This window comes from Papio anubis, chromosome 4 (genome assembly GCF_008728515.1).
Source record: "Papio anubis isolate 15944 chromosome 4, Panubis1.0, whole genome shotgun sequence".
Classification (NCBI taxonomy): Eukaryota; Metazoa; Chordata; class Mammalia; order Primates; family Cercopithecidae; genus Papio; species Papio anubis.
The window spans coordinates 71,086,175-71,100,856 of record NC_044979.1 but is presented as its reverse complement, the minus strand read 5'-3'; the positions used below and the strand labels follow the sequence as shown (position 1 = coordinate 71,100,856).

Here is a 14,682-nt window from a genome sequence, read left to right as displayed (position 1 = left end):
TTTAATGTCTTTACCTATAGGTACACTGACAGGTGGAATGTGAATTAATACGCCCACAAAAAAGCCTGCCAGACAGGATCCAAGTTCCACGTCACGACTTTGAAAGGGCATTTAGACAAGTTTATAATGTCTGTAAGATAAGCTGGTGTTTTTCCATTCCATTAAAAAATTGCTTTAATTTAAAAATGTGAAATTAATTATGTTGGAGTCCACATTAGTAGTAATAAGTTATTCAAGTATATAAAATAACCATAATTATTTCTGGAAAATTAAAAACTTACTTTTGCTATTTTCTTAGAAATATTACTCATCTTTCAAGCAGCCACTAAAACTAAATATAGACATTTCAGTTATAACCTATTTTCATATTGTTTATGGAGTACATGTTAAGGAAAAAATTCTTTTTAAAGCTGCACTGTATATAATAGTTGAAAACTATACCACTTAAGGTATCCTATGAACCCTGACTAAACTTTAAAAGCCCAAGTTATATATAATAGCCTCTGGGTAGCTCCAGAAACCTGGGCAATGGTGAATAAGCAAGCCACTCAGAATTTTAGATCAACAACTTACTTTTTAATATTAAAAGATTTTCAATAATGAAAGTTGTTTTAAAGAAAGGAAAAAGCCCTCATTTTGGTGTTTTTCTATCCAGTAACTAAATATTCTAAATACACAAAGCCTTTATTTAAATGGAAAAATGCATGCTAAAGAAGGCAGGTAATACCAACACAAATCCATTCTACAGTGACTCACACTATAAAGTTGTGTAAGCCAGTACTCAAACCATTTCACGGTAGGTAGGCTAATAATTAGGGCAGAGAAAACTACATTTTCTACAGAAAGCCAGAATTTACAGGGAAATGGATTGTATTTCCTGTGGAGGGGCAGTTGCCTCTTACAAGTCTGGACTAGGCAATAAACTTTTTTTATTAGGCTTTCTTATGAGACCCTCCAGTTAGTCTGTGGAGGTGTCTTAACAAAGCACGTTCACAGGCTAACTGGAGGGTTGCATAAGAAATCCTAATAAACACCTATACAAGATAGAGGACTAATCTTATCACTGCTGCAGCTAAATGTGACTTTAGTGGGGCTTTGGCAGATAGAAGTTGTCAATATCTCAGCTGCTCAGCTTTATGAACTGTGGGGACCCACGCTTAGCCTATCAAATACCTCTTAAAATACTCTTTCCCTGCTCCCTCTGCAAACTACAGTTTGTTTTGATAATCTGATATCCAAATTCTCTTATTTGAAGCAAAAACAAAATCTGTAAGTAAGAAACAGCCCTTTATAAACAGTAACATTTAGGTCAGGATAAGAACTAACTACAAAGATACGAGAGAGAAATTACTGAGAAAAATGGACCAAAAAAAGTAACAGATTAAGATGATCACAGTATAGGGCAAAGAGTCCTCATAACAGTATATTAACTGATGGAATATTATATTAATTCATGTTCATAAAGATGACCTGGAACTAAAATAATTGAAATTATAGTCTATTGTTTCACCCATTTTTGGAAGCGTGTAAAACTTGCTTCCATCCATGTAAAACAAAAACCTGTAAGTAAGTAGTTATATTAGGAACACAGGTCAAGGTAAGAAGCTTACACAAAGAAAATAGAGTAAAATTAGGGCAAAAAAGACTCAAAAAAGCAGTATTAAAGAAAGGTGATTCAGGATAGTGGCATACAGCCCTTGTAACAACAGTAATATTAACTGATGATATATTAATTGATATTCAGAAAGGTGACTGAATTAGAATAATTCAAATTATATTCTATCTTGCTTCCCCTCTGTTTTAGAAAGCATATAAAACTTCTTGCAATCAAAGATAGTTATAATATGACTTAGAAGAACACACTTTTAATTATCCAGACTAGCTTATTATCCCTGGGTTTCAGATAATTGAGATTTTAATGTATATTTGAAGGCTATTAATTTGCAGCATAGAGTTGTTTCCTAAACAAAATAGCTTTACTTAAATCAAATAATGTCAAACCATTTAACCACCTTTCTTCATAAATTATTTTCTTCAAACTGTAAAACACTTTTGTTGCTCTCTTTTGGACTTTGATTTGTTCCCTATTTTTCTAAGTTATTTCACAGAGGGCCTATAACCTGTAAACATTACCCTGATGGAGCCTGGACCAATGCTGAGCATACTGGGGACAATACTTGAAGGCAAAATGTGTTTCAGTATTTTGATTACAGTTATGTTTCAAACACAACAATGACAAAACAAAATCTTAAGTTATACTACTGTTTCATCCTCAGATTCCTTTTCTTGAGAAAATATAGAAGCATGTAGCTTTGATGTTGTAATTCTTAAAAACAAGTATTAGGAAGCCCATGAAAATTTCTTATAGTGAAAATCACACCATGGGAATAAATTACATATCCATTAATTTCTTCCAAGGCCTAGGGGAATCTCTTGGTAAATAACCTCCTATGGCTCTAAATAATACTTCTGGATTCTGGAAAACTTTAATTGCTGAAAAACTATTCCCAAAGAAGAGAATGGTTTTGATTTCTACCTGATCCAGGAGTCTAGAATCTGTGAAACCATACTCTCAAAGATAACATTTCTGCAGAACCACAAAGAGACTACTGAATAAGGATTGTGTTAAAGAGATTACCTCTCTAAGGGCCTTACGGCAGTCTCTTAAGCATTCTTTTTAATACTATCATGAAAGCTATCCCAACCAGTAGGAACCTAACAATAAAGTAAATATAAGCCTGATTGTATGGTAGCCTGTCCAAGCAAAAGAGAGGTAAAACCATTGCAATAAATGTATTATAATATGGACTTGGACATACCACTGGGCAAGTTACCCCTCAAATAAAATATCTAAAGTAAATAACTCCTGTAATACACATTATGAAATCAGCCAATCAGCCTATAAGGCAGATTCTTGTCCAGTGCCCTAATATTCAAAAATTTTGCCACTGAATGACTCATCTTAAGCATCAAGTCCCACAGTAAACTTTACTTGGTCCCCAGTATACTCTAATATGTCAGATGCTGCTCTCTTCTCTGGTCTCAGAGTATTCTGTACAAAGCTATTTTCCTGAATTTCTCTTTCACTGAAAACACAAAGATATCACAGCATGCCTCCCAGTTGTTTTACATTTTGTTATAATAAGTGGAAAAAAAAAAAAGAAAGTTAAAGGGAAGTATACTATTATAAAGTAGAACCAAATAATGACATGTTGAAGAGGAAAGTGGAATATAAGTTATTTCACAAAGATATTACACATTATTCTGTGTCAATCCGTTAAAAATATTCATCAGGTTCAAGATAATTTTAGTTATTAATTAATGAGACTATTCTGAAGAAATCAATGGCTTTAAGCATCTATCCATGGAAGATTAAAAACCGAACTGAAATTAGTTTAAAAGAAAGTTTTTAAAACTCCTATTCGAAATGCTGAAAAATATTATTTACTTAAGAAATATCTGATTTTTATAACTTATTATACCTAATGTCAACAATTAGTTTAACATTTTATATAAAAGATGTTAGTACAGTACTTCAAAATTAAGCCAGAGAACAATGTGAACATTATACTAATAATCCACAGATTAGTGGTTCTCAAACTTTAGTGTGAATCAGAATCATATAAAGGACTTATTAAAAACACAGGTTGCTGGGCCCCCAATTTCAGTAGGTCTGGGGTGGGGCCTAAGAATTTATATATTGAACATATCACCAGGTGATGTTGATATTGCTGGTTAAGGGCTGCACTTTGAAAAGTCTCTGCCGTAGGGTTACTGCTCTACACAAAGCTTTTGTGATCCATTCAGTGATATTTAAATTACAACAATACAGTAGAAGCTAAATAACACAGTGTGGATTTAGTATTTAACAAATTGGGAAAAATCTGGAAAATGCCATGGTCAGACTCCTACTGTACTTCACTACCTGGTCACATAAGCAGACAGCTGCTATGAGCTGTGGTCTTGGCCTGGGGAAGTGAATGTTTCAGGCGGAGCCCACACGCTTGACTATTGGCAGCATTAACAAATTTTGGAGAAGTTTCTCTCTAATAGCCTGTTAAAAACAAGTAGCCTATTGGAACCACTGACCATTTTTGATTTATTTAACATTTTTCATGTTGCTCCTCAAAAGACAAATACTATGTTGCATTAACTAAACTGCTCATAATTTACAATGGTATCAAGTAGTAGCAACAGCATTAATACTGGCCAAGATCCAGGTCAAAAGTACTTAATAGTGGTTAAGAAACAAAAAGTATTAACAGTTGTTTTCATATATGAAAGTACAAATCACAAAAATTAAATACTAATATACCCAAAATAAGCAAAAACCAAAACAAAACAAAAGCAGGATCATGTAGGAATTCAGTGTAGAATCATTTCTACTATACAACTTGCATACAACCAAAGGGATAATTAAGATGCATACGCATTCAAGCTTTGAAAATGCCAAACAGCAACCCATGAAAATATCGAAATTAGCTCAGTCGAGAGAGTGGGATAGCACATTGTACTTCAAACTCAGTACATATTAGCAATATAAGGAGGTTACCTGACTGCTAGTTTCACTTATGGCTTCTAGGAGTTTTTCAACTGCTGCTTGTAGTCGAGAGCTAATGTTCAGCACAAGTTCTTCATTTTCAGGGTCTATTTCAGTTCCAGCAAAACCACTCCTCACGAGTCGTTGTGACAGCTCTGTTCCTTCCTCAGTTACTTTTGACCACATATTAATGTCATTTCTTGGCATATCACTTCCAGAATAAGAGGGAATGGATTCATCTGTAACTAGAATAACAGTATTTTAAAGGCATAAATTAATTATAATAATCATACTTTTTTAAAGTTATAAAACAAAATCAAAGTAACACTGGAAATCATGGAAATTGTAAGGTCTTTTAAAATAACACTGCAACCAAACAAATAAAATATGCAAATATAGGATATAATATTATTCAATAACCAAGCAAAAGAATGAGAAATGTTGTGCTAATAGGAATTTGCAGAAATTATTTGGGTAATTCAGTATTTTTTTCTTTGATAAAAATTTCTGAGATACCTATCAACAGAAATTTACTACATGCCCACCGTGCAGAGTTTGCTAAGTAATAGGGACATATAGGTGACAAGATCTGGCTCCAACCCTTGACGACTTTACAATGTAATGAGGAAACACATAAACAATCACAAGAAAAGAGAAGCATTGTGCAGTAGGCCGTTCCAAGTGTACAGAGGGATAGAAATAAGTGCTTGAATTTGTCGGGAGCAGACTGACTTTTGAGCCTACATTGGGATTACAGGATAGAAATAAGTGCTTGAATTTGTCTGGTGATGACTAACTTTTGAGCCGACACTGGGCAATATAATCTGCTCTGGCTACACGGTAAAAGGAACTAAGACCATTTTGTTGCTTGCTACTTTTTAAAGAGGAATACTGGGATAAGATTAGGTTGACAAGCAGTTCTAATTTAATTATGGACATTGTTATCTACATTACCCACACTATTCTTATTTCTTATGTAAAAAAAATGAGTTTGCATGGGTAGAAGATAAGCTTTCCAAGTGTTTTCTCTAAGCTATAATAAAAGCACAGGCTATTCACCACTGACATTAAATACTCATTTGTGGCAGATGTCACAATCCAACAGTGAAGTTTCCTGAAGAAGCATTACCTATTCTTTTATTGCATGTAGTACATATCTGTTATCAGTAAGTGTACAAAGTTAACAAATTAAAGCAGAGGAAATCTTCAGGTACCAAGTGCTTGGAATAAGCACTCAGTTTGACACATTAGCTCTTAACTACAAGCAGCAGTTGAAAAACTCCTAGAAGCCATAAGTGAAACTAGCAGTCAGGTAACCTCCTTATATTGCTAATATGTACTGAGTTTGAAGTACAATGTGCTATCCCACTCTCTCGACTGAGCTAATTTCGATATTTTCATGGGTTGCTGTTTGGCATTTTCAAAGCTTGAATGCGTATGCATCTTAATTATCCCTTTGGTTGTATGCAAGTTGTATAGTAGAAATGATTCTACGCTGAATTCCTACATGATCCTGCTTTTGTTTTGTTTTGTTTTTTGCTTATTTCAGGTATATTAGTATTTAATTTTTGTGATTTGTACTTTCATATATGAAAACAACTGTTAATATTTTTGTTTCTTAACCACTATTAAGTACTTTTGACCTGTTCTACTTACTAGAACTTGTCTTGCTAAAGTAGCTAGTGCCATATTGAGTTTTCTTAATCTATGTAGTAATGACATCAGATACAGCTTCAGATGCAAGATCTGAATTCAGCACGATTCAAAATTCACTAAGCACGTCCTCTTTGTAAGTCACTGGCTATAGAGCCCAAAATTGCATTTTAGGGCATGATTTTAAATGTCTGCCATTATATATAGGTTTATCTAATTTTTTAGGTAACAGTAAATACAACTTTCACTTTGTGTTTTTATTCCCCAAAGTAAAAAACACATCAGCTACACTGTTACTTATTTATAGTACTCCATGTGCTCAAAATTGAATGCCTTGAAAATATTTAGAAGTGCAAGATAATCTTGGAATTTATAGCATCTTTATGTGAAAAATTAAATACATTCTAGTAACATTTTCTTTCTCATGGGTACAGAAATGTGAGGCAAAGGGAACAGTGCGATATGATGGAAACTCTAGCTTTTTAGGGCAAAGGGACATGGTGAAGGGGTGGTGAGGTAGGTGAGAGAGCTAAAAGAAGGGAGCTGGAAAGTAAGCTGGATTCAAGTTGTAAATGGTCTTAAATTTTATAGGAACCTTAGGGGTTTTGCTATAAACAAATGGAAAGAGTAAATCATATTTTGAACAAGAAGATAATATCAAATATGTGAATCAGGAAGCAAACTGTAGCAATGCAGAGGTAAGTTAAAGAAGGAGAAAAAATTAGTTACAGGTTATTTCAATTGTCTAGATGAGAAGGGATAAAGACATGAACTAAGATGATGGGTGGTGGGCGGTGGTGTTGAGAAAGAGCACAGGTTGGAGAAGACAATGTAGAAGAAGACAAGGAAAGAAGATTATGTATAAGATGACTCTGGGCTTCCAGCTTAGATGATTCTTAGGTGACAGAGAAATCATTAAGAAAAATACTAAGAAATCAGGAGAAAGTATACAGAGTAGGGATGAAAAATGATTAGTCTGAAGTGTTAATGGGATTTGTGGAGATGAGTCAACTGTTGGAATTTTGGGTCTGCAATGACTTAGGAGTCATTTGTAGAAAGGTGAGAGTTGAAACCTTGGAAGTAGATACATCTGTCTTAGGAGTAATATTTAGTGAGAGAAGGAAGGCAAAGTTGAAGCCTCTGTATATCATAATCTAACAAAAGAACCTGTGTTAAAAAATATCAGAGAGGCAGGAAAGAGATGTTCCAGCAGACAAAAAAGGACAGCTTCAAGACACTTTAGTAACATTATTTGTCTAGAAAGATAAACAGGACAAGGACTGAGAAAATGCTATGGAGACTCCTGTGTTCACCAGCCTTGATTTCTATTCCTGCAGTACCAAAGCTGCTCTCTCAAAGGACAACACTGACCTCCCAGTTGTCAAATCATCTGGGTGCGGTGGCTCACGCCTATAATCCCAGCACTTTGGGAGGCCGAGGCAGGCGGATAACGAGGTCAGGAGTTCAACACCAGCCTGACCAATATGACCAAACTCCATCTCTACTAAAAAATACAAAAATTAGCTGTGCATGGTGGCACGGGAGGTGGAGCTTGCAGTAAGCCAAGATTGCACCACTGCACTCCCGCCTGGGCAACAGAGCAAAACTCCGTCTCAAAAAAAAAAAAAAAAAAAGAAAGAAAAGTTTGCTTAAATTTACCTTGAGCAGGGAAAAAAGGTGAGAAAAATCCAACACTTCTTACAGTTTTAAGGCAGTATGAAGATAGTCTAATGTTTTGGGCTATAGAGAAGGAATCAACATGAGGAAAAGACTGAAGGTATTGTGTATCAGATGGGAACAAATCTCAACCACAAAATATAGAGGGTGCATGAGAGCAACTTATAAAAGGTCTTTGAATGTTAGCTTCTTGAAATGGCTAATTTTTAAAAACAGACATTAAAGTACCTAGAAAAGGTGAAGATGTCAACTAGCTTAAGGTATTTTCTTAATAACATTTTGAAGGTATAAACCATCTGAAATAATCTGAATATGTTCCAAGAAAAAAGTGAATTTAAAAAAAAAATCCTATAAAATAGAAAAATGAGAAAGACTTTAACAACTAGTCTTGGAGGGAAAAATTCAGAGGATAATATAGATTAGCAGGGGAATGTCACAAGATGCCAATAACAATCTTAGAATGTCCACTTTGGTAAATAGAATCATTTCAAAGTGGTGAACCTCTTGGATGTATGTCTTAAACATAGTAAATGATGGTTATTAAAGTCCTTTAGTTATTAACTTTATGAATTATATCATATTCATTCCCTGACAGACAACAATAAATTCCTCAGGTTAAAGCAGGATAGGCAATTTAATAAAGCCTTCTCTGCCCCAAAGGCTCTCTTCTATGGCTCCAATGGAAACCACTAGGCTCTAGTCTGACCCTGGTATCTGACAGTTGAGAAAACTGTACTGAAGCCCTGGGAGACTTAACAGGTTTGCCCAGTATCACAGTGGGCTAGAAAAGAAACAAGGCCTTCTGATTAGTGCAGTGGTGTGATCTCGGCTCACTGCAACCTCCACCCCTGGGTTCAAGCATTCTCCTGCTTCAGCCTCATGAGTAGTTGGGATTACAGGCGTGTGCCGCCACACCTGGCTAATTTTCATATTTTAAGCAGAGATGGGGTTTCACCCTGTTGGCCAGGCTGGTCTTGAACTCCTGACTTCAGGTCATCTGCCTGCCTTGGCCTCCCAAAGTGTTGGGATTACAGGCGTGAGCCATGACTCTCAGCCCCTAGCATTCTTTCTGTAAGAACTCATTTCTCCAAAAGGAGGCAGCAGCAGATAAGATTCCATCCCTGGCCTCCTATGGGAGAGGTGAGCATAAAACCACTGAATCATCACAGCGAACACCTGAAGGAAATTTTTTTTCAACACAACCTGGGGAATTCATTTTTATGAACTGATCTAATATTCATTCAGGTTTAAGTGATTTTATGTTAGCTCAAAATTTCCCTTTAATTTCATAAAGTAGGTTACTCTTATGAGGAAGCAAATATTAGCAACTTTATTCCTTAATTTTTTGAGTGTTAACAAGTCCATACATGTTTAAAATCAAAACATGTTCAGACTTGAAGGCTGAAAATACATCACAAGTGTTACAACAAAAAGTCATATATGAAAACTGAAAAGCAAAAGTTGCTTCGCAATTAGATTGATTTAAATTTTTGTTATAGTAAAAAACATAAATCTTTCAAAAGTGTATTTCATTTTAAAAAATAATGCTTCCATTATATTTATGAAGGAATATCAGAAAAAATTCTTACATATGGAGCACAGTGATAATATTTTAAAGCCAGTATTTTCTTTCAAGTTTATAAAAAAAGTTTTAAATTATAAATTCTAATAACTCAATATATCCTCAAAGATGCAAGATGGATCCATTAAGTGTCCCCCAGTGATATCAGTGGTTATTCTAATTTTATTAGTAAGACACTGCTGCTAAACATAAAAACAGTAAGATGGAGTTAACTAAATGGAAAGTAAATATAACCAATGATACTAATCCTAGCAAAATTATCTCTGCTACAATATTCTACACACTATATTTCTTAACTCTGGATTTAGTTTTTCCTCTTATCTCAATATTATTCTTTCAGAATTGGCCAACAGTTAACTAAAATTTTAAAGGGTGTAGTTAATACAAATATATGTAGTGGTTTTAGGCAAAATATTAAGTATTATGACTATTTTGCTTTGAATCAGAATAGCAATGACTTCTTCATTAGACTATGAATTACTGTAAAGCTAAAAGCGTAGAGAAATAGTTCAGCAAATGTCTGTAGAATTAAACTCATAAAATTGCTTATAATTGAAAACTATGGTCAGTTGCAGTGGCTCACGCCTGTAATTCTAGCACTCTGGGAGGTCGAGGCTGGTGGATCACTTGAGGTCAGGAGTTCGAAACCAGCCTGGCCAACACAGTAAAACCCTGTCTCTACTAAAAATACAAAAATATTAGCCAGGCATGGCGGCAGGCACCTGTAATCCCAGCTACTTGGGAGGCTGCGGCAGGAGAATCACTCGAACCTGGAGGTGGAGGTTGCAGTTAGCAGAGATTGAGCCACTGCTCTCCAGCCTAGGCGACACAGAGAGACTCAAAAGAAAAAAGAAAAAAAGAAAGAAAACCATTACTGTATCTTAAAATAGGATATACATATTTCACCTGTGTTGGAAGATTGAGATACACTTATGCAAGAAAATAGGCTAGTTGATCAGAAGTCTTTTTAGGTCTGCTTTCTCATGGAAAATGAACATAAATATAATCCTCTGTGCTTGAGTTAAATTATCAGTTTATTCCTTTTTATGGAGACAGTGCTCTGGAAGTAAGTTCACTGTCTTTCAAGGCATGTTGTCTGCTGAATACTTTGGCAGCCATGTTGAGAAGTATCTAAGAGAACTACTAACAACAACAACAAAAGCACAAAATACATCTGTAATGCACAGAACATTCTCAGAGTATCTTTTGAATATGGCAGTCAACCTGGTCTCTAGGTCTTACCAGTAGAACTGCAAAATCCCTCCCTAAATGGTTAAGTGAAATAAGCTTGTGAAATAATTGTTTTTTAAAAAGCATAATTTGATAAACACTTTTACCAGACTAAGAAAATGTTACCTAATTCTTCTCTATAAAGATCCATATGCAGAAATAAAATAGCCGTGATTGAGAGCTTAACTAAGAGTGAAGTTAATTCGAAAAATTCTACCAAGTTTGAAAAGAGTGAATTTGAAAGCAAGGTTTAAAATTCAGTATTATTTCAGCTTTTAATTTACCAAAAGCAATTTTTAAAACTATCTTTGAACTCAACTGAGGTGTTTAAAAATCAGTTTTATTTGCAATTCCAAATCAAGTTTTTCTCTGTACTTAGAAACACACTACTGGCTAACTTATAATTAGGCAAAACTTCCATAAATGGGATAATTTCTTCTCATTTCTCCACATGAAATTTAACAAACAGAATGCTCTTCAAAAGTTACAAAAACTGGCATCTTAGGTCTGCCTCTAACTGGGAGAGATGCTTGAGTGTGGAATGATAGTGAACTGCGAGCTTGATCTGAGCCAGGAGTCCAGATCCTATGTTTCTCCATCTCACAAAACTTTTCCCTGCTTCTGATTTCCTCATTTCCCTCTCCTACAAGGAAAAAGAAATTGAAAAAACAAGAGACAATGGAGTTCAGCAATGTTATGGGAAGAAATGCAAAGAAGAGGCCAGGCATGGTGGCTCACGCCTGTAATCCCAGCACTTTGGGAGGCCAAGCCAGGCAGATCACCTTAGGTCAGGAATTCAAAACCAGCCTGGCTAACATGGTAAAATCCCATCTCTACTAAAAATACAAAAATTAGCTGGGTGTGGTGGCATGCACCTGTAGTCCCAGCTACTTGACAGGCTGAGGCAGGAGAATGCTTGAACCCAGGAGGAAGAGGTTGCAGTGAGCCTAGAATGCACCACTGCACTCCAGCCTGGGCGACAGAGCGAGACACTGTCTTTAAAAAAAAAGGCAACGGAAAGAAGAGCCGAATCCACACAGCTGAAGGAAGACAGAGTTACAAAGACAGCTCTGGCATATCAGGACCTAATCTCTGGATCCATATACATTGCATAATATTTCAATCCACTTTTTCAAAAGGAAGAAAGAATCTAGCAGAGAACAGTCCAAAGATAAGAACAAACCTTGGGTTTCTTATCAAGGCTTTCTTCCAACCATTTCAACAGGTATGTGAAACTGGTGCTAGGTTCCTAAAAAGTCTTTATTTCTAATCTTTCCTTAATTTATAGGATGGTTTCAGGATGTCATCCATACCTCACAGATACTGGTAAGAGTCCTGAGTGCTGATGCAGAAATTTTTTTATTGGTGGAGAAATGTAACAGCATTCTGGTTTATGTAGGCACCGTGGCAACCCTGGATAAATATAATGACAACTCTATGATACCCACTTGCAAATGCTATACAATAATGGTGTTTGAGAAGAGTCACTCTAATGTATTTCTGTTTGAAGGTCCATTTGCTGGAAAATACTTATTTTCTCTTCTATATTTTCCATACATGGCAAAATGCCTTGAACTCAGCAAGATTTGTTGAAATGATTGTTTCAACAACATAGAAAACTAGTACCTCTTGTATGTTCCTCATGGACACATGACTTTACAGATGCCTCTGCTTCTGACCTCCAAATTAGGCTGGCAGATGACTGGCTTTTACTAGATCTATCTAGAATCCCAAGGACATGGCGACCAATTGTTTCTTCAACAGCTGCTGTTGTCTTTACAACTTCTAAAAGGATCTTCAAAAGTCTGTTATTAGCTTTCTGGAGTGCATACCTGTATAGATAAAGAAGCATTGATTAAAATGTTTAATATTTTTGAAGCAAACACTTTGCTTATGTCCACTAAAAAGTACACAGCAAAATATCTGATTTGAAAAATAACAGATGATCCTCTTTGTTAAAATAATACCCAATAGCATCTACAATAAAGTGCGTCTTGTTTTTTATTTGTGACTATATTATAAAATGATTTGTTTTGTCTGAAAAATTTTGGCCAATCAGCTTAATCATGCCATTTTTCAAAATGTACAATATCTAATTGACTTGAAAAAAATAACTAAAGTCTTAAGCTAGTAACTAGGTTAAGAGAAAATTTTGGGAGACAAAATTTAAGTTTTAAAAAGTATGGCAGTGCCAAAGCATATGCAAGTTATTGAGCTTGCTGCTCATGGTTATACATATGTATTTTGTACATTTAATCTTTCTATATGTTAAACATAAAAACATATTTTAAAACATAATTTCAAAATCACACCAGAAAAAATTATGTGGCAGTATTTGTACAAGTTAATGGTAATGAGCTGAATATTTAAATTACAAAAAGTAATACTTAGGCAGAGATCTGTTTTTAAAAAGGTCTGTAATGAAATTTCACTACCTGTCAACACCAGAGGAAGTATCACAGGCTGTTTTTATTACATCTGCTCCAGAGACAGAAATTTCTCAAGTTACACTCACCACTCATTTCAGTCAGTAGAAGAACCCTGTTTTCAACTAAATAGAATGAATTTGGTGTCTCTCTTTTTAAAAAGTAATCCTTATTTTAAAAAATCTGGAAAATACTGCAAACCACCCACCAAAAAACCTCAGCAATAACTATGACAATTTTAATACCTATATTTCTAGACTTTTCCTCCTGCCTCTTATAAATATATACATATTTTAAAAACAAAAATGAGATCATCCTGAACAAAGTGTTTTTGTACACTCTCTTTTTTGCTTAACATGAACATTCTACCATGTGAAGCAAGGTATTTCCATAAGTGGTGATTCAGAAGGTTGCCTGATTAATTTTCTTAAAAACTAAACAACTCTCTTGTCCTAGCAACTCAGTTCAACAAAGGCACACTTTATACATGCAGACTAAATAAAAGATTTTCACGGTAAAGGTCTTCTGCCTTAAGATAGTTTTATCTTTTAGCTTCACACTGTAGGAGATTGCCAACAATCAGGCTAAAGGATACCTGTTTTCACAGGCACATGACATATCTATTTTAAGACAAGATAATAAATGGAGAAGTTTTCCATTAGTATTTGTCAAGTGAAAGAGACAGTTCTATTTTTGCACCTAGATCAAGTTCTCTGCTTATATAATCAAGAATACTAAAAATAAAACTAAAATAATTTAGTAGGAAGCCAAGGGTTTTATTTCCTTAACTTGTTCTGAGGTTTTGTTTAAGCGCCGAACCCCAGGACTAGAATAATGTGAAAATATTTCTACTTAAATGATTAATATGATGGTTAAAAAAAAAATACTCATTTTATTGGCACTTACTGTAAAAATTCCTAAAAATTAAATACTGCATAGTTTTCAAAATTTACCAATTAGAGATAAAAAATATAAAATAAACAAAGTGTTTATTTTATATTGCCATGGTAACTCTAATTTTCATACACTGTCTTTCTTGTTTGAGTTCCATACTGACTGCGTTCCATACTGATGATCCAATGGGGAAGCCAAAATCTTAGGGGCCAAATTCCTCCATGCAAGCTGAGGAAGGAGGTTAGGATGACACAAGAGGGTTGACAGTCACAGAAATTGGAAAAGGAGGAAATTAAGTTAGTAAATATTAGTTTTAATTTAAAATTAAAGAAATTATTTTCATTTGAACAAAGTTTAAAATATTGTGCTTAAAGTCTTTAATACTCATGTAGGATAACTATTCTTACCTAATATTTTACATTTTTATATTAACCTCTACAAAATCAAAGTAAAGAAAAGTTTTGCTAACATCAGGTGATTAATTTATCCCTCTATAGGACTGGGATATGGATTAAAAGTTGTCATCTGTTACGTAGCAAATGCATGAAAGAAGTTTAGAATATTTACACTAACGGTAATTTTTTTCTCAGAATAAACAAGGCAGGGGATGGCTTACACTGAATACATGTCCATACAGTGAAAGAATACAGTTCACAAGTAGAACTGTGTTTTTAGGATAC

General features: G+C 34.7%; 1 protein-coding gene across 16 annotated transcripts in view; it reads right to left on the bottom strand.

Annotated features, from left to right (window-relative positions):
• Positions 1 to 14,682, bottom strand: part of AKAP9 (A-kinase anchoring protein 9) — a 172,210-nt gene that overhangs the window by 54,423 nt on the left and 103,105 nt on the right. For 11 of the 16 annotated variants that reach the window (XM_021936074.2, XM_021936076.2, XM_021936072.2 and 8 more), the window contains 3 exons: positions 14,135 to 14,230; positions 12,309 to 12,514; positions 4,553 to 4,785 (listed from right to left, as the gene is read on the bottom strand). In XM_021936074.2, coding sequence (XP_021791766.2) covers positions 4,553 to 4,785; positions 12,309 to 12,514; positions 14,135 to 14,230 — 535 coding nt within the window. The remainder of the gene's footprint in view (positions 1 to 4,552; positions 4,786 to 12,308; positions 12,515 to 14,134; positions 14,231 to 14,682) is intronic. The other 5 variants (XM_003896346.5, XM_021936077.2, XM_021936079.2 and 2 more) reach the window with 1 other exon arrangement.